We start from the raw sequence: 19,178 nt of genomic DNA on the forward strand, positions 1-19,178 counted from the left end.
CCATTCCATGATTCTGTAATTGAATATCCAGTGTGCTGACGTTGTCTTCTAGCAATTAGATGCTCACTTTGGAAGAAAATTTCCTGTTGACTGTATTGTGGGATTTCAGGGCAGATGGGATTGCACTTTTGTGAGTGTAAACCTCTTGTAGGTGAACCTTGGGGAGGGGTGTGCCAGTCACCCTGTGACTATAAAAGCTGAGCATCATTTAACACCTGGAGATCCCCTGCCTGAAAGCAATAGATTTAACTGTGGCATTGTCAGCAAGAGAAAGCAAGACCAGACCTAAACCTGGGTTTGCTGGAGCCCTGCCAGGTAAGGAGGAAAAGAGAAGTGGTTGAGACAAGGGTAGTCTAGTGTTAGTTTACACATCCTGCTAATTAGTGCTGCATCGTGGCTGTTGGCAGATCATCGGGGCCTTGATTTTAAAACAGTGACTTCCCAACAGCAAAGAGGAACCCAGCTTTGTGGGAATGATGGTGTTGGTGGCTTGTCCCTTCTCAGCTATGTTTTAATCACTGTCAAGGGGTTCAGTCCTTAAAATGTTTGGAGCACCTACTATGTTACAGCAAGTGCATAAGCTTGATTTCTAGAGTGGCTTTCAAGATGCTGGTCAAAATAGCAGCGTTTATCAAGGAAGCTGGCATGGGAGCCTGGCTCTACTCCGGGAGCTCTGCAGTGTCAAAGTGGTGCCCACAAACAGGTCTCAAAGCAAAAAGAGGAAGAGGGTTTGGCCAGCTGTGGCTTTCACATCTACTCGAGGCTGAAGCTGTTGCTTCATGAAAAGCAGAGTCCATCTGAAAAACACAGGTGAGCTCTGCACAGGAATGGTGCTGGATGGGGACGTGCTCCAGAAGAAAAGCCAAGTAATTTGCATGGACAAAGTAAGGGCTGTTTCCCCAGGGCTAGTGCAAGCCCGGGTGTTATAAAGGGTTCTGTCCCGCCACTGCAGAGCTGCAACCCGTGTGGGGGCTGTGTTTGGTGGGGGCAATGGCCTGGCAGTGGCAGGTGTGACATTCCCAAACAACTGGTTTCCAAAGCTCCCCTTCAGGTGATGATTTGGGAAACCGCTCAGCGAAGGTCCGGGAGAGCTGGCACAGGTAACCCAGTTCGCACCCAGCCTCTGGAAACGCGCGAGACGCGGAGAGGGAAGGGGCGGCGAGGGATAGCGGGGGTCGTGTCCCCGAGGCAGGACAGGGGAGCCCGCAGCGGGAGCGGGACCGCGGGAGCCCCGCGCTGCATCCCGCGGGGAGGCGAGGCGGGGCAGCGCGGCCCGAGGGGGGATAAAACCGGAAAATAATAATTATGCGTAAACGAAAGAACAAAACCCACCCCAAGAGCGGCTTGCGGGGGGGTGGGCGGACAGGATGCGGCTGCCCGGGGGGGAAACCTGCCCTTCCCCGGGGCGGAGCGGGGCCTCCCTCCCCTCCCTCCCTCCTTCCATCGCTCCCTCCCTCCTTCCCTCCCTCCTTCCCTCCCTCGCTGCCGCCGCCGGAGCGGAACTGAAAGCGAAGGCGGCACCGGGCGGCCGCGCTCCGGCCCAGGGCTGCGGGGTCTGCGGGGGTCGCGGGGCCGCTCCCCGCCGGCGGAGCGGCGCGTCCCGCCAGGTCGGTGCTGCGGGAGCGGGCGGGGAGGCCGGGCGGGCCCGCGCGGGGGATGCGGCCGCGGAGACAAAGCCGCGCCCGGAGGGACCGTGCGGGCGGGGGCCGGGATGGAGCCGGGGACGGAGCCGGGATGGAGCCGGGGCTGCGAGCGGCGAGCGGCATCGCCTCCGGACGGGGCTCCCCGCGGATTCGGGGCCGGCCTGTGCGGGCACTCGGGGCTGTCATTTCCCCATCCCGCTCCCACGAGCTGCGCCGTGGCCGCCCGGGCCCCGCACACATCCCGCTCCCGCCGGCCCCGACACGCGCCGCGGGATCCCGGGAGCGGGGATGGGACAGGGCGGGGTGTCCCACAGACCCCATGGGGCTCTTGCCCGCGGGGGGCTGAGCGCTGGGACCAGGGGTGCCAGGGAAAGATAGGCCATGGGGTTGGGAAAAGGGGGGAATTTTTAAGGTCAAGGGGCAAATGAGAGGCCAGGAGATGTAGCTGGTGGAGCAACTGCGTACAAGGGACAGGTCTCGTTAGAAACAGCCACAGGTTGGGTTGCTGCGAGTGACCGAGTGTGGATAGGAGGTGGGATGCAGCCCTGTGGCCACGTGCACGGCACGGAGCATCAGGAGCATGGAGGTGACAGTAAAGACCAAAAGCAGAAGCGAGATGACCACAGGAAGCTGGTGTGATGGAACTGTGGGCTGTTTGTGCGGCTGTGAAATGCTACAGGGGCAGAAACCAGCCCTGGGGACAGGACTAGGTGGTCCTCGGGGCCAGGGGGACCGTGCTGGGGAGAGGGTGTGTGGTAGCTGTGGGCACTGGAGTTCCCTTCATGGCCCCAACTGGAGAGATAGCCCTTCTCCTGGGAGAAGGAGCCCTGTCCTTCTCCTGGCCCCTTTCCATCAGCACTTTGTTTTGGGAAAAATAGCCAACAAACCCCAGAAGCCCATACCTGAGTGTGCCACGAGGGGTGTCTGATGGATCAGCCCTGTTTCAGGGAGGTAATTTGGAGGAGGCTTTGCTTTCAGCTCGGCCCTAATGTCTTTTAAGTGGCATTCAGAAAGTGCAGAGCTGCTCTCCTTTCCTCTCTTGTGGCCATTGCAGGCTGGAGCTGATGTTCCCAGGAAAGCTGGGAGCCGTTTGACAATGCTGGACAAGCTGATGGTGGTGGCCTGAGCTCATCCCAGCCTGTGCTCAAATGCAATGTCTGGAGCTTACACTCTTGTCTTGGGATACTCATTATATATTCCTTAATCCTCAAGATTATAAAAAATCTTGGTAAAGATGTTTTTGTGACTCCTATTGAAACCTGCCTCTGGGTTTCACCCCACTACAATGCTCCCAGCCTGGCTTTGCATTTTTTCCCCAGTTCTTTCCCTGGTGTTGGATGAGCCAGGCAGCACAAGAGGCTCTTCTGTTCGCCCCAGGGATGCTGAAAAGCTTCTCTGCTTCTGCACAGGGGCTGAGTGTAGATAGGGCCTGGTGCCTGTTTCCAGTATCTCATAATTTTGGGTGTCCTCTGACTTCTAGAGAAGCAGCTGAGAGATTTTTTTCCCATTAAAAGTCAGGTGGGGGTGCATATGGTCTTTGTATACTACAGTGACTAATATATTTCTGGCAAGGTCTGCACTCACCCGTAGGAAGGGAAAGTGTGATCGATACCCCCATTGCTGCAGATGACACCACTCCTGGCACGGGCACTTCCACCGCTGACCGTGACCAGGGAAAGCAAAATAGCCACTGGACTCAGCCCAGGGAGACCAATAACTGCCCCAGGCTGGCCCCAGTTGGCTTTTAACCACAGACCTTCAGTGGCAGCAGGGGAGGATCCTCTGTGAATAAAATCCGCCCTGGTTTAGGTGGTTTGAGTTCAGTTTTGTGAGCAGCTTGTTTTGCAGTGTGGGAGCTGACCCCCAAGGAAGGATGGATGGAGGTGTCACTGCTGAGCTGCCACCACATCTTACTGCCTTGGGAGGGTCTGATCCTGACACTGTGTCTGGCCTTGCCACAGGGAAGCACATGGAGGGGGGAAGGCGAGTGTGTGGCAGCACCATCCCTTCGCCTGCCCTGCATGTGGGTAGAGAAGCAGCTCCAGGGAGGGAAGGGCAGGCTGAGGCATCCATGTGTTCCCATTTAAATCTCGTGCTGGCTGCAAGGTGTCATCCTCTGCACTCCCCCAAAATCAGTCGGCGTGTTCCCATCCGGGGGTGGCTGCATCCCAGCAGGAAGCAGGCAGGATCCAGGCAGAGAGCAAGCGCTCACAGCAGAGCTGGGGCGGCCCGAGGGGGCTGTGGAATCACTTCACTCTCGTGGGGGCCGATTTCACTCCCATTCATTTCCGCTTAAGCCACGTGGGCACTGAGCAAGAGGCAGAGCTGCTGCCAGGGCTTCACAGACCTCTTTTCATTTTAATATCCCTCTCCTTGCTGAATTAGATGCGAGACTGATTGCTTCGATAATCCTGCTGCAGCCGCTATGGGTTATATATGGATTGCAGCCAAGAGCTGTGCCGATAAATCATTCCTATACACCAGGCTGTTATATTTCCTGAGGATTTTGTGGGCATGTGCTGCTCCCTTTTACATAAGGATCTGCTGGAGTTCATACCAGAATGTGCTGCTTTTCCCCAGGCAAGGACCCGGATGGGTTGGTGAAGCCAGACCCTCCAGGCTGTATTTCCCCTGTTTGGGTTTATTCCCCCCCCATCCCAGCTACTTTACTTTTCCCTCTGGCTGGGAATACGGTTGTTTTCCTCCACCTCCTCCTCCTCAGCCTCCTGATGTGCTTATTAAGGATAACAGGGCTGTGTTCAACAGTGTGACCCCACTTTTGGGTTTCTCCTGGGGAAGGTGTCATCTCACAGGACAGTGTCTGCAAAACTCTGTCCTCTGACCCTCTGCACACATGCAAAGGGAAAACCCCTCAGATTTTCCACTCCAGCCAACGTTACGATGGGGCTTGGATGACTTTTAGCCTGTTTACAGAGCCTGGGGAAGCCTGCTTGAATTAATCAGACTTGATATGTTTATCCTGGTCAAGCCAATTAACTCCCGCCGGCCAGGACACGCTCAGCTCTTAAGTGTGACAAGACTTCATAACTCAATTTTACTGTAGCCTGGCAAAGTTTAGCAGGAATCCTTGGAAATTTGGATGCTTGGGGGGCAGGATGAGATGCCTAGCAGTGCTGTGCTGCTGCTGGGGACCGGTACTGCTGCCAGTGATGTTCCTGGGATGGCTTCATCCTGGGGCTGCCCTGATGAGCTGCCTTTTTTGGTGTGGCCGCGGTGCCCGGTGAGGGTACAGGGCACAGCATTCGGGATCGGCTCCGGCTTCAGGGGCAGCTATTTATATGTGCCCGCTGGAGAGGTGCCCACAGCAAGCCAGGCAAATGGCAACTGGCCTTGAGATGCATCCCTGTGGATTCAGGATGAATGGGGGGGCCTGCCTGTTTGTTTTAATCCATTTGGGAGTGCATTAAAACACGCTGCCGTGGGCTGCCAGCAGCGCCGAGGGGGAATTTGGCTTGGCTGGTGACTCCCGGCTCTCTCATCCAGCAAAACCCCGTCCAGGAGCGGATTCAGCCCCACCAAATGCGGCGTTTCTGAAATAGTTTGTCCTTGTTGCTGTTTGTTGGCTTATTTATAGCCTCCCCATCCCTGTGCTTCTCCATGCCTCGAAGCAGCTAAGCAGTGCCGGGTTGGCTTTAGCTCCAGGCCGATCCCACTTGGGCAAAAAGGCTCCGGTTTATAGACTGGTGTTGAAAACAGCAATTAGGCCATTGTGAAGCCTCGAGGACGGGGGAGACGATTTGATTTCTGTACTTGACCCATAATTTCTGCTGGGCTGATTCACAGTGGTTGTGGTGCGGGTGCATCACGGAAACTTCAATGGAGATGAGTGGAGCTAATTTTAACTGGCCGCCTCGTCGAGGTGTGGGAACCAGGCAGAAAAACGCCTCAGACCCTGTTCCTGCTTCAGGGCTGGTTGTTTCAGGATATTTTTTTTCTCTTCTTTCTGCGGCAACTTGTTAACCTAGAAATTAAAAACAGCACCAGTGTTGCAGCAGGGAAGGGTGATGGTTTACAGCCAATCGCCCATCGAACTGCCCTGGCTGCTGCAGCACGTGTCAATTAAGACAATTTTTCCCCCTTTTAAAATTATTATTTCATTATTTGATTTTTTTAATTCTTTGTTGCTAACAGTTTTCTCATTTATCTCAAGGTCCAGGGACCTAAGTTTTGCACAGAAGGCCATAAGGGAACCCGGGGCGAGGAAGAGAAATCACTGGCAATGACAAGCTGTGGGAAGAGGGAGTGAGCTGGGGGGGTGATCCTGCACCCCATGGTTGGTAAGTGGGTCCCTGTGCCCCTGAACTGCTTCCTTTGGGGGATGTTTGGCAGAGATGCGCCCGCTCCGAGCACTAAAGTAGGGAACTCAACAATATTTATGCCACTGCAGTGCAAGCTGTAAAATAACACCTTGGGGTATTTCTGTAGTGGAAATGATGGAATTATTATTTCCTGGAAGTGTTTAAATAAAAAGGGTGGAAGGAGCAGTGGCAGCAGCCTTGGGGCTGAGGCTGTCTCCAGCCTGGGGTCTGCTCCGTGGCAGGGTGGGTGCACATCCCCAGTGCCATCGTGTGCCACTGCCCCTGGCTTTACCATTCTCCACGGACGGAATAAATCAATCTGTAGAGCAATGACCGGTGGGAGGAAATCCTGCTTTCCAGGGAAGCCTGGCTGACCCACCCTGTGTTTGCAGGGACACCTCCCCGTGGCAGCATGGCCAGGATGAAGCCGTCGCCCACCCCACACCGCCACGTGTCCCCGGGATCTCGCCCGCCCCGCGGCTCCTCTGCCGTGCCGGAGGCTGCGGCTGAGCCCCCGCGGCGCTGCGGGACCCCCCGGCGCTGAGCCCCCGCCGCGCCGGCATGGCCTCGCTCATCGTGGTGACTGAGTACGACGCCACGGCGAGCACGAGCGAGGAGGAGATGGACGTGCCCGGCAGCGAGGGCTTCGGGGACGGCCGGAAGCTGCACCTCTCCGGCCGAAAGCTGTCCCTGCAGGAGCGGCCGCAGCCGGCGCGCTCGCCCGGCAACGGCGACGGCGCCAACGAACGCTTCATCTACCCATCCCTGCCCTACTCCCCGGTGACGTCCCCACACTCCTCCCCGCGGCTGCCACGGCGGCCCACGGTGGAGTCCAACCGCGTGTCCATCACGGGACTGCAGGTGAGGGGGTGAACGCTGCTCCCGTGGTTGTCCTGCCCCTGCCCTCCTGGATTTCCCCACCACAGTGTTGCTTCCGCTTGTTTTTTTGTCTGCATATGTGTGGTGGGAGGCAGTGGGACATCCCAGTCCATCCTGGGCCACGGGGACATCCCTTAGGAAGTTGAGACCTCCAACTCACTGTTTTTTGTGCCTTTTGCTGACGCCACCAGCTGTCACGGCTGCGTTTTGGGGAAGCCAGGAGCTTACTGTGCTTCTCTTTCTCTCCTCCTTAAAAATAAAAAAACAGAGAGATCCACTGAAATCTAAAGAGAAAACAGCCCTGCCTGCCCCCAGCCTGACAGAAAACAGGCAGCAAGCAGCTGCTCTGTCCAGAAGAAATAAAATTACTCAGCGCCAAGTCGCCAGCATTAAACCCCCGGGCTCTCCCAGCCCATCGTGCGCTCTCGTTCCACGTGAGTGGTCAGTATCATTAACATTAGCAATTAAACATATATAAACACACCAGCGTGTGTGGCTCATGAATCAAAGCTGCCCAGGCAGAGCAGGACAAGGGGTGAGTTTGCAGAGAAAGTTTTGCTGGAGATTTAAAGGGAGGAGAGCAAACCTGAGCGTTTTGGTGGCTCATGTCTAACCCCCCCTCTCTTCCCACAGGACTGTGTGCAGCTCAACCAGTACAAGCTGAAGGATGAGATTGGGAAGGTGAATATTGGCTGGGTTTGGGGTGTGATAGGGGGATTTGGGATGGGAGGGTGTTGGGCTCACTTTCATTTTCCAGCCAATGAGTTCAGCCACTCACCACAGCAGCTCTTTGTTGCCCCTGGTCTGTTCTGAGTGGTGCTGGTTGAATTGTATATTTTTAAAATTATTATTAATTTTCCCCATGCCCCCTTCCTCCCAAGAAATGGGGCATTTGAAGCTTTTCTTTGCTGTTGGTGTGATGTCAGAGCGTACACCCCGCTCCTCCCAGCATTGCTCTGTGATCCCAGTGGGGGCGGGTTTGCAGAGGAGTCCAGAGCCCGGTTTGGTGATGTGGGTTTTTTTGAATTGTCCCTAACTGGTGCCCCATGGCTGTGCCCCTCTCCAGGGCTCCTATGGGGTGGTGAAGCTGGCCTACAATGAGGATGATAACACCTACTATGTGAGTAGTGCATGGCCCTGGAGCAGGGCAGATGGGATTGGGATGGATTCCCTTCCAGCTGACCCCCTGTGCCAGCCCCATCCCACCAGCCCCATTTTGTCCTTGTTTTGCTCTAAATTCCACATTTGTTCCCCTCTTGCAGGCAATGAAGGTTCTCTCCAAAAAGAAGCTGATGAGGCAGGCAGGCTTCCCCCGTAAGTGGCACAAAACCTTTAGGGTGGAGGATGATTTGAGGTCCCCAGGGGATTGATCCTGACCGGACACCCCATCTTTCCCTTTCCCACAGGCCGCCCGCCGCCCCGCGGGGCCAAAGCTGCCTCTGAGGGCTGCCTGCAGCCCAGGGGGCCCATTGAGCAGGTCTACCAGGAGATTGCCATCCTCAAGAAGCTGGACCACCCCAACGTGGTGAAGCTGGTGGAGGTAAGTGCTGACCAACCCCTTCCCAAAATTCATCCTGAGCGGGTGGAGGGAAGCGACCGCAGAGGGGCTGAGATGGTCATGGCAAGCCCTGCCTTTGGGAGACTTGTCTTTTCCTTGGTTTAAAAGGTTTTTTATTCTCATCTCCCAAAAGATGATTTTTTTTCTTCCCTGTCCAGAAGGGAAATGCAGAAAAATGTTGCTTCCTTGGAGGAAACAAGTGCTCAGATGGGTTTTGGGGAAGAACTGATGTTTCTGTGGGTTCAACAGTGCAGCTGCCTTGCCCTCCGCCCACTGCCTGTATGAAATGGTCCAGAAAATCAAGAATTAAGGATGTGCAGGCTGGAGTTTATTTGGCTCATGAGTCAGATGATGCTTCCTGTGTGTTTTAAATATTTGCTTCCTTGAAGTACAGCTACATCTCTGTCCTCCTTTTTTTTTCCCCACCCTTGTGGGTAGAAGCTCGGAGATGAGCAGACCGTGCTGATGGTGCAGATGGTGCAGAACTGAGATGGCTGCTAAATAAAATATCACAATGTTTATTTTGCAAGGGGTTTTTTTGGTGCTTTTTAATTGCCTTTCTACTTCTTTTGACAGGTCCTGGATGACCCCAGTGAGGACCACCTGTACATGGGTAACTGCCCACTGCCCCGGGGGGTCAGAGGGATGGGGCAGCAGGTTCCTGCTGTCTTTTGGGGTGGCTGCATGTGGGGTTGGGTCTCTCCTTCACCATGAGTATAGCCTGGATGTGCTAGAGGAGCAAAGAGGATGCAGTCTGAGTTGTGAAGGGAGATAGGAGTGCTTTATAGCACTTCACTGGTTTTAATTCAATGTCAGGACATGCTTTGCCATGAAAGGCACCAGCACTGATTATTGTCAGCTTTGAAGCCAGGCTGATAGAAAGGAGTTTTATTTGTTTGGCTTCGAGAACAAGGCACAAGTTAATTATCCACAGCACAAATGGGCCCCTTCCCACCCTGTCTGGCAGACCATAGTGGTTTGCTTGATGCAAACTTACACTTCTGGAGGCATTATTTCTATTTCATCATTTATGTTCAGCCTGTACTAGTGGAGGAGTGTGTGATGCCTTCATGGCCAAGCGCAGAGGTTTGCTCAGGGCATGGGCTGGGACTTTTTGGTGGCAAACTGAGGGTTTTAATGTGCCATGGAGGGCACTTCACGATGCTGAGGCTGCAGCACTGAGAAGGCAGTTGGCAGCATCCCCTTAACTGAAAATGGGAGCAACCCAAATGCCACGTGCCTTGCATAAGACGGCATCTCCTTTTTAAAAATAACACATTATTTTTAGAATTTTTATCATTAAAATAATTGCTTTTGTGCTGAGACTGTGCTCGGAGGAGCTCTATGCTGTAAGCTATCCGTAATCACCTTCTCTTTTGCGTTGCAGTGTTTGAACTGGTGAAGCAGGGGTGAGTACTGAATTCCAGATTTAAACCTACTAATGCATGAACACGAGACAGGTTTGTGGGTGGCACAGCTCAGCCACCTGAGGTGGGTGTGGGGTGCAGAGGTGATAGGGAGGTTCATGGTGGGGCTCCTACAGGTTTGGGTTGTGTCTCCCCAAGGTAGTTACAGCTGTGTACATCCTGTATGTGCCTGTGTTTGGTGTTGTGTGCTGTCACCAAACGGTGGCAAAGCCTCCAGGACCTGTTTTGGCACATCCAGATGGAGAATGAACTCCATTCTCTGTTTCCTTTGCAGCCCCGTGATGGAAATCCCAACCCTGAAACCTCTCAGCGAGGACCAGGCTCGGTTCTACTTCCAGGATCTGATCAAGGGCATTGAATACTGTAAGTGTCTCTGCAAAAAGGATGGGAGCTGGACCTTTGGCTGGTGTGTGGTGCCGTTGTGCTGCTGCTGCATCACTTGTTTTCCCTCTGGCTGCAGTGCACTACCAGAAGATAATCCATCGGGATATTAAACCTTCCAACCTCCTCGTGGGGGAAGATGGGCACATCAAGATTGCTGACTTTGGAGTGAGCAATGAGTTCAAGGGAGCCGACGCCCTCTTAACCAACACAGTGGGCACCCCTGCCTTCATGGCCCCAGAGACGCTCTCAGAAACCAGGAAAATTTTCTCTGGAAAGGTATTTAACAGCACTTTGAGGGGTTTTGGACTAGTCTTCCTCACACACACTGTCTCTTGTAGATCTAACTGGGCTTTCTTCGCTCTGCAGGCTTTGGATGTCTGGGCCATGGGGATCACGCTGTACTGCTTCGTGTTTGGGCAGGTAATGACATGGATTTTTCAGTGCTGTTGGTGTTCTGGGGGGTTTGGCGAGTGCCTCCCATGTTCCAGGTACATGGTGGGATGAGCACCCCACATCCCTGTTTGAGCCAAGTGGAGATGGGGATATATGGATGGAAATGAGGAACCTCTGCCTGTCCCTGGGATGGATGCAGCCAAAAGGGCTGTGTTCTCTTTTTCCCCAAGTGAAAAAATTCTGTGGCTGGGTAGATTTTTTAGGAAAGAAGCTCTTGTAGTAATTGGTAGTTTTTGGTCAAATGTTATTTTCAGTGCATTTAAAAGTAGACATTGATATAATAGGAAATCTTTTGGAATTTCCCTATAACTGGATCCTTGCTCTCCTTCAAACCCTATGAGATCCTGATGCCCCTCTGGCTGCCCCACTGCTGCCTTTTAACAGAGGTTGTTGCTTTCCTCATTTCTGTTTTTCTTTGATAGTGCCCTTTTATGGATGAAAGGATCCTGAGTTTACACAATAAAATCAAGACCCAAACATTGGAGTTCCCAGACCAGTAAGTACTCAAAAATAAAAACAACCCATCAATCCACTTTACAACTCATGTGAGTTGTTTCTCAGGCAGTGCCTGGGTAGGGCTGGCCCTGCTCTGCTGTGGTTTTGCAGAAGTCAGGCTCTGAGCCCTTCTGTTGGCCTTGGACCTGGAAATGTCCTTTGCATTAAACATGAAGGCAACAACTCCTGGTTTGCAGTTGCTGAAGAAGGAGCAATTGCAGTTGCAGAGGTGTTTGAGGGAATGGATTAACCTCTGCAGTTACTGCCTGGTGGGTTTTAGCCTGGGTGGAGCTGGTACTGGGCTCTCCCAGCCCTGTACATGTGGGATCATTTTTCAGATTGCCTCAAAAGAAGATGTTTTGCTCCCCTGGCGGATATGAGGAGGAGGGACTGCTTGGCACCTGGATGCACAAGGACCTGGAGCTGCATCCCTGCCAGGGCTGGAGTTCAGCCCTAATCTGCCCAGAAAGGCCCACAGCAGCACTGAGGTGAAGAGCAGAGGCAGCATCCATCCCCTTCCCCATCTCATCTCTCCCTTCTTTCCACAGGCCAGAAGTTACAGACTTCCTGAAGGATTTGATTACACGGATGTTGGATAAAAATCCTGAATCTCGGATTTCGGTCCCAGAAATCAAGGTACTGACCTGACCCCCTAGTGGTGGCCGTGGCTTCACTTCTGTTGGGTTCTCCTTGCTTGGCTTTTTTCGGGAGTCAGTTTGATCGCGCCAGGCTAGGTCCTCCCCCTGTGCCCAGGGCCCCCGGGCAGGTAAGTCCCAGCACCTTCCCCTGCTCCGGGACCTGCTCAGCTTTGGGACCTTTGGTGCCTAGAGAAGCCACAGGCAAAAGGAAATCCCCTGAGTACAGTATTTCCTCTGCTACCAGGAAAGTACTGTGCAACAGCCTTTCGCAGGAGATTTCTGGTCCTTCGCCCCTGCGGGAGCCCGGAAGGGGCGAGAAGCTGAGAGGATGGAGGAGACTCAGGTAGGGGGAAAGGATTGCGGGGGAATTGCTGAACCATTTTGTGCTCCTCCTGCAGCCATCCAAGTCACCAGGTGTGTGGGCAAGGACAAAGAGGGGTTCTGCCTTCCATCGTGGATTAATCCAGATCCAAGACTAGGGCTTGGTGGGTCTCCCCATCACCGCTACTCGTCTGGAATAAGTAATTCCTGTCTCTTGGTGCTGTCTCATCCGTAAGATGAGACTGAAAATAGGTCTTTCTCCCTAAAACTCACTGAGATGCCCAGGGCTGCAGGTCACCAAGGTTATGTCTTGGTTGTGTAGATGGGGCCAGCGCTGGCTCCGGATGAGCCGCACCACGGACTGCGCTGTTCCTGGCGGTGCTGGGGTGAGCTGGCTCGCCAGGGAGATGGCACATCTCTCCCCTGCTCCCTGGTGTTTCAGGAGCACGTAGGGGCCATAGCTTGGGCAAGGAGATGCGTTTGCCAGGCTTATGCTGTTTGAGTTATGAAAAAGAGGAAATCATTCCTGACAGGCTGTGTTATTAATTGAAGTTGCACCCTTGGGTCACCAAGAACGGAGCGGAGCTGCTGCCCACGGAGGATGAGAACTGCACCCTCGTCGAGGTGACGGAAGAGGAGGTGGAGAATTCAGTCAAGCACATCCCCAGCCTGGCCACCGTGGTGAGTATGAAGGGGTTGATGGTCTGTGGATGCACACCAGGGTCCACGCTGCCTGCCAGGGTGGTCCTGAGCAGCTGGAGGTTTGCTGCTGAGGGGCAAAAGCATTGGGCAGGATTAGAACAAAGACCTTCCCTCTCTCGGAAAGAAGTGCTACAAGGCACTTCAGCCTCTCAGGGTCTTCAGGGTCTCAGCATTTTGCTGGAGATGGCTGTACCATATGTGGGGGAATATTCCAGAACAGTCCCAAAGGGCACTATCAGTGCATTGCCAGTCTCGATGCTTGAGCTGGCTGTGCAAATATCACTGTATTTGCTCAGGGCAAAAAAGCATCTGGTCCAGAACCTGCCTGCAGCCAGGAGCAGGTGTTTTGGCCAGGCATGAGGAGCTCCTGCCTTGTTCTGCCTGTCCAGCCATAGGGGCTGTGGGAGCTTCCCAGGATGGAGATTTTATCTGGGCCACAACATGCGCCAGCCCCCGCCTAGAGCTATTCTTGGTGACTTCATCTCATCTCTTTTCAAGCTCATATTTTTATTCTCTGCAACCCCCTGTGGTGGTGAGAAAGACAGTGTAACCCTGCCCTGGGTGGAAAGTGAAATTCTTTTGGGTTTTGAACCTAATGATGTCTTTGGGTGCCACCAGCCCTTGTGAGGAGGAACAGTGAGCGACCATTGACAGTTCCCTGGCACAGCCTTATCTGCCTGTAGACACCCAGGCTGTGATATTTTGAAGTACAGGTCTCCCTTTGAAGCCCCTTTTCCATCTCATTGCTGTGCCCACATCTGGCCCCATGTCTGGAGCTCCTTCCTCTTCAGTACCCTGCAGAAGTCTCGTTGACCGCTGATATGTTAATATGCAAATGTGCCTTGTGCTGCTCAGGCTGAAAAAGCAGATGTTGCTCTAATGAGATCACCACTGATGAGGGATTTCCCCCCTTTTACCTGTTCAGAGGTGACTTGTTCAGTGGGCTCAGTGCTCTCGGCCCTATTGAAATCCAGGTGGTTTTAGCACAGCTCAAGGCAAGTGAGATTTAATGAGGCTCTTGCCTCTTAAATATTGCACTGCCTCCAGGCAGATCTTGTATTCTCACATTTGCATTTATTCTTCAAAATTACCCTCTGGTGCCTGATCTTTGTGCAGCCAAGTGCAAGCATTAACACTCCAGTATGAGATTCACTCATGTGGCTTCAACTCTCCCATAAAATGCCTTCCCCTTTGGACACAGAAGGGCTCTCAAGCTGCCATGATGAGCAAAGGAAGAAGGCACAGAGGGACAAGAAGCAACATCAAATGAAGCCAGGGGTCCCCGGAGCAGGATGAATCTGCTGAGGCAGCATCCAGTGCTGCTCACCTTGTTGTCTGCTCCCACCAGCAAAACAAGTTGGGGGATGCCTGGGATGCCCTGACACTTCTGTGTTCCCAGCAGTCTCTGATGCTGGGTAACTTTGTGTTTTGCAGCCAGAGCTAGACAAATGGCCACCTTTTCAGTTTGTTTTTGCTGAATGTTAAGGCAAAAGTACGCTGGTTCCTTCCTTCCCCTCTCCCTTTCCAATGAATTTTTCTGCCAGGTAATCATGGGCAACTGGGAATTTGCAGTAATCGGTAAAACCTTCTTCTGGGGGGAAAGAATCTTCCCAGACTTGGATTTGTTCTCTTCCAGCCTCTCACACCTAGTGTGGCTTCATCTGCATGGGTGTCAGACGAGGATACAGCCCCTGTATTAAGCAGCTGGAGACTTGCAAACATACTTCCTTCTGGTTTTACTTTGTTGGGAGTTTTTTAAAAAGACAATTTTGGCTTGTTTTCTCTAGTTTTAATAACTACTTGGTCATGAAGGTTGGATGTTCCTGTTGCTCTTGAATGAAGGAAAGCATCCCTGATAAACTCCATTCTGGTTTTGCAGATCCTGGTTAAGACGATGATCCGGAAGCGATCCTTTGGGAACCCATTTGAAGGGAGCAAGAGGGAGGAGCGGTCATTGTCTTCCCCTGGGAACCTGCTGCCGTAAGTGTCATCATCCCCAAAAGACATTTTCAGCTTGTCTCACTGCTCTGGAGGAGAAATTGAATAGTTGGGCTTTGAATCTTTCATGGGGGCCATGACTGGGACATTCACACCCCCTCTGTCTGATCAGTAACTGCTTTATGGGATTTTTGTGGCATGGAATATCTTGCTCTTCTGATGGGATGAAAAGCATCTTTTTATTGCACTTCCAGCCTGTTACTGGGAGCTGGGGGGAGATGACACGTGCTCAGGGTCCCAAAGGTCCCAGGGCAGGGAAGGGGCACACACTGGTGTCTCACTGCCTGCTATGCCTTTCTCTGAGCCACCCAGCAGCCCTTTTATTTCCTTTGAAAACAGGAAACAAGGCAGTGAAGATAATCTGAAATGCAACGACTTGCCCAACGTGGGAGAGGAGGAACTTCTTTCATGAACATCGACTTTATGGTTCTGTTGAGCAACTCAATCCAGGGCACGTCACAAAGTGTGCAGCTGGGGCTGAGCAAGGTTGACAGAGCCCACGCCAAACACAGCATGACACGGCGCTATCTCAGTATAATGCTGGATGTAGAGCTCAAATAGCAGCATGTTATCAGACATCCGACTGTTTGCCATAAACATGGAGCATCTCTGACCACTTGGACCGCTGACTTCTTGTGGGAGAGGCGCTGGCTGGTGCCACAGAGGTGAGCTGGTCGTGCTGAGCAGCGACAGAGCTTTGCGCAAAAAAAAATGAACAACCCAAAGCAGTCCAACAAAAATGCATGTTTGGAACTGCTTTTAGCTGGTTTTAATGCCAAGTAATTTCCAGGGACTAAGGCCAGCGTCCCAGAGGTCTGTGTGCCCATCGTGGGCACACTCAGAAGGGTGAAGCTTTTGCCAAGTGGATCCACAGCAGTAAAACCACACGTGTGCACTTTGAGAGTTCACGACCTACCGGGAATGTTGTTGCATCTATTCCTTGTCCTTCTGGTTTGTTTTTAATTGACACCTTTTTAACTGCATGGGAACAAAGCAAAAACCCACCCTTTCAGCTTTTTAAAGAATGCCTACCTTTGTGAGCCAAGTTGTATTAAGCAGCATCTTCAGGACGTTCAGAAAGTGAGGTTAATTACCTCCACAGGTAATTAACACCTTTCCAAAGGCCTTGGTGTGACCAGGACTTGGTAAGTTAGGTATTCAGTGTATGAAAGGAAAAGGTATTTAAGGGCTTAAGTTCAGTTTGAACTATTTTTGCTGCAGAAATATGAGTGAAAGGTGGTGTTTAGCTGAATGTTTTGAACAATAGAGGAAGCACTAACAGTTTGTTTCTAAATATTTTACTTGATCTAGGTAGATATATTATTAAATATAAAATTCAGGGTAAAATCCTTCACTTCCATGTACATTACATGGTTTACTACAACTAAAAATAATACAACTTATGCTGTTTTTTAAGTATAGACTTAGGGCTTGCTTAGAATCTTAATGAAATATTCAGATTAGCTAGTAATTTTCAAAGAAACTTTTGTTTTCCCAACTCTTAATCTGGATTCTGGGGCCAATGCTATGTATTTTTGCCAGTTTGTTACCAGTAATTTGTGAATGCCTGTGGATCAGAGGCTTGTTAGTACATTAAGTATATACCTAATTCATAGATTGTTTCTTATGAAGAGCTCTTTCACCTTCAGTCAGATTACTCTGATTATTTGTGGTGCTTGTAAAAAAATAATAACCTATCATATGGTGGGAGAGACTCTGGTGTCCAGACACACTTCCCCAAGTTCTCTGTGCTTGGACAAAGCTGGAGAACAGCAGACTCCTCCTGGAGAGGAGTCGGGGTTTGCCTGAGGAAAGGGGTCACGGTAAGTACAGTTGTTTAGGGGATGGAGTGTGGGACTGGGAAGGGGGGAAAAGTCTGATCTCTTCTCAGTCTGATGTGGTTGTGTGACCTTGAATGAGGCATTTAAAGTGATGGTGTGCCTGACAGAGGGGGAGGATTCGAGTCTCCCAAGCTTGTAAGGGACTGCTAAGGCTTAGTTCTTTGCCCTCAGGAAGAAGGCACTAGGAGACACCCAAGTATTGTGATTAATGGCCTGCTAACCCTGGCCATGGATGCCCTGCCTTTAGGAAGTGACTGTCCCCTTGTCTTCCTTGATCCTGGGCAGCACAAGCAGCAGTGCTCTGAGGTCCTTGGCCCCACTGCAGTCAGACCTGGCCTGGTAATTCCTGGTTAGGACGGGTGTTTGTTAAAGCCAGGACAGAGTTAACAAGGGTGCAGGTGCTTACACAAACTGTCCCTTACACCTTTTGACCACTTGAAGTGATGTTCCCCCTAAATTGCAATTTATTATGGAAACATTGTGCTGCTGGCCTGTCTCCAGAGCCAGTGAAGACAGTTTGTGGTTTAGGAGCAATACTATGGAGTTTGGAGCCATAAGACACGCACTGTTTTCCTCCCGTTTTAGTCCAAGGCTATGCCAAAGCCCTGCAGCTTCAGCTATGGGAAAACCAAACAGGTAACCTGGGGGCCAGCCCTGCTCCAGCTGCCTGCTCCCCCTTTCCTAAACAGGACTTTTCATTGTGGAAGTGCGTGTGAGTGGGCAGCCTGGTTCTCTAACCCTGCAAATGGACTTGATCTGCCAAAAAAAAAAAAAAAATTAAAAAACTAGGGGATTTGTAGTTAGTGCATAGCAATGTGTGGTGTGTTTGCTAGAGGTGTGTTGTAGAGATCTCTGTGCTGCCCATCTCTGGGTGTGATCTGCTGGGTGCCTCCTGAGACAGTTTACATTGACCACACAGGTTTGCCTGGTGCAACCACAGCTTCTCAACAGACTGAGCTGTACCAGCTCCTCAATGCCCCCCCACACACAGGGGCCTCAGATATTCCCACAATCAGTGTCTTAAGGCCAGCATGGGCTCGGTTCTGAAGGATGTAAAGCTCAGCACTTCCCCAAACCGAGTGTCCCTCAGTGCCAGCTCCCCTGGGGCTGCAGCCAAAGGCACATTTCTGACGGAAATGCGATGTAGATTTTTCTTGTTGGTCAGCTCTGTTGAAAGCACAAAGCCTTGGCCGTGTGAGGAAGATCCCTCTAAATGCATGACCTGTAGAGAAGCTGTCCTGTGTATATAAACCTGCTCAGTTCCCCAGCTGCTGTTCCTTAGTAGTAATGCTGGCTTTCTTCTTATAGTGAACATTTTGCTTGTGCCTTGGAACTGGGCTGTAGCTTGATTTCCCCAACTCCCTTCCTTTCAAGCAAGCCCAGTGCTGACTGGGAGCTTATTGCTGGGTACTAAGCCTTTTTGGCTCTGAAAGCACACAGGAAAGTGCTAAGGGGAAACCAGGCCTCTTGTCTGGGTAGTTTTTCATGGTGGTCCCCTCTTACCTATCAGGCAATTGATCTGTTTCTTTTCTAAGGTCCTGAAATATTGCTGATTTTTATACTGTTTGTTTAATGACCAAGGCTTGTGTTTCATTCCTACCCCTTTATTATGCATTTAACTTTATCAGGTGTATCAAGTTTAAATACTGTGTATTTACCACTTTTAAATTATATTACGTAAGAAGAAACAAAAAACAAACCAACAACTAAGTGTTTTTCCACACAGCTGTTCAAGCTTCACTGTACAATATTGAAATAAATGACATGCAATCAAACCCAGAGTTAGTTGATCAAGTGGAACCATTATCCTGTTTGACTGGTCTTTATCAAGCTGTGAGAGTTTGGTTGTTGGAAGAGGAATCTGAAAGCACCTTCCTATGTTACTGAAGTCTGGTGCTCTACCACTACTGGGCATCTTGGGGATCTAGGATAAGTCCACAGTGGCTCAAGCCACTGCATAATCCAAATGGAGCATTCACAGGCACAGACTGCAGCACTGACTCTTGGAAAGGCACTGTTTGAGTTGGGACACAACTTAGTGCTCAGCAGTAGCAAGCACATAAAGAATAAAACAAGATGGTAATGCTGTGGTATACACACTGTGCTGCTGGAAAAAGGCAGCAAAGCCCCAGCCAGGAAGCTGGAGGTATGGAATAGATCCCAGGGCTCTGTAACACTAGAAAAGGCTCAGGGAAAGGGAAGAGGTTTGTGAGTCAGTTGTGATCACTAGAGATGCTCAAGGCCATGTGAACATAAAAGCCCCCAAAATACACTTTAATCAAATTGTGTAAACCCATTAAATGCAGCAGCCCAGACACATGGTTGGTGTGGTGGCAAAAAGCCTGGGAGGTGTGCCAGGGAAGACAGATCTGTTCTTCCAAGTAATTTGTACCAGCGTGTGGATAAGGTCCCTAAAACCCAGGCCTCTAACTTACAAGTCTTTTCCCTTGGAGAGGGTTTTAATGCAACAGACACAGAGAAGGTGTCAGGAAAACTAAGGTGGAGCAGAAGCTGTAGTTG

The 19,178-nt window shown here is 51.5% G+C and overlaps 1 protein-coding gene across 3 annotated transcripts; it reads left to right on the forward strand.

Moving 5' to 3' along the window:
• Positions 1-1,457: 1,457 nt before the first annotated feature.
• CAMKK2 (calcium/calmodulin dependent protein kinase kinase 2) lies at positions 1,458-18,439 on the forward strand. 3 transcript variants are annotated; one of them, XM_051785813.1, is made up of 18 exons: positions 1,460-1,607; positions 5,815-5,941; positions 6,355-6,823; positions 7,475-7,522; positions 7,908-7,961; positions 8,104-8,155; positions 8,248-8,381; positions 8,976-9,012; positions 9,787-9,808; positions 10,101-10,189; positions 10,287-10,486; positions 10,577-10,630; positions 11,086-11,159; positions 11,707-11,794; positions 12,041-12,139; positions 12,670-12,798; positions 14,699-14,799; positions 15,157-18,439. In XM_051785813.1, exons 3-18 carry the CDS (start codon positions 6,524-6,526, stop codon positions 15,227-15,229), a joined length of 1,554 nt encoding a protein of 517 aa, XP_051641773.1. In that variant the 5' UTR covers positions 1,460-1,607; positions 5,815-5,941; positions 6,355-6,523; the 3' UTR covers positions 15,230-18,439. The 3 variants fall into 3 exon arrangements, 2 of the variants coding, with proteins under 2 accessions (XP_051641773.1, XP_051641774.1); XR_007904274.1 differs by lacking the exon at positions 15,157-18,439 and having other exon boundaries at positions 1,458-1,607; positions 12,651-12,798; XM_051785814.1 differs by lacking the exon at positions 12,041-12,139.
• The last annotated feature ends 739 nt before the right edge of the window (positions 18,440-19,178 follow it).

The sequence above is a fragment of the Manacus candei genome, unplaced genomic scaffold (genome assembly GCF_025592945.1).
Source record: "Manacus candei isolate 608988 ecotype Guabito, Panama unplaced genomic scaffold, ASM2559294v1 h1tg000020l, whole genome shotgun sequence".
NCBI lineage: Eukaryota > Metazoa > Chordata > Aves > Passeriformes > Pipridae > Manacus > Manacus candei.

Excerpts from the sequence above, each read along its gene's own strand:
- CAMKK2 (XM_051785813.1), top strand. The coding sequence starts at position 6,524 with ATGGCCTCGCTCATCGTGGTGACTGAGTACGACGCCACGGCGAGCACG. Across the intron at positions 7,962-8,103 it reads AGGATGATAACACCTACTAT|GCAATGAAGGTTCTCTCCAA; the intron begins GTGAGTAGTGCA and ends CCCCTCTTGCAG. Across the intron at positions 14,800-15,156 it reads TCCCCTGGGAACCTGCTGCC|GAAACAAGGCAGTGAAGATA; the intron begins GTAAGTGTCATC and ends CTTTGAAAACAG.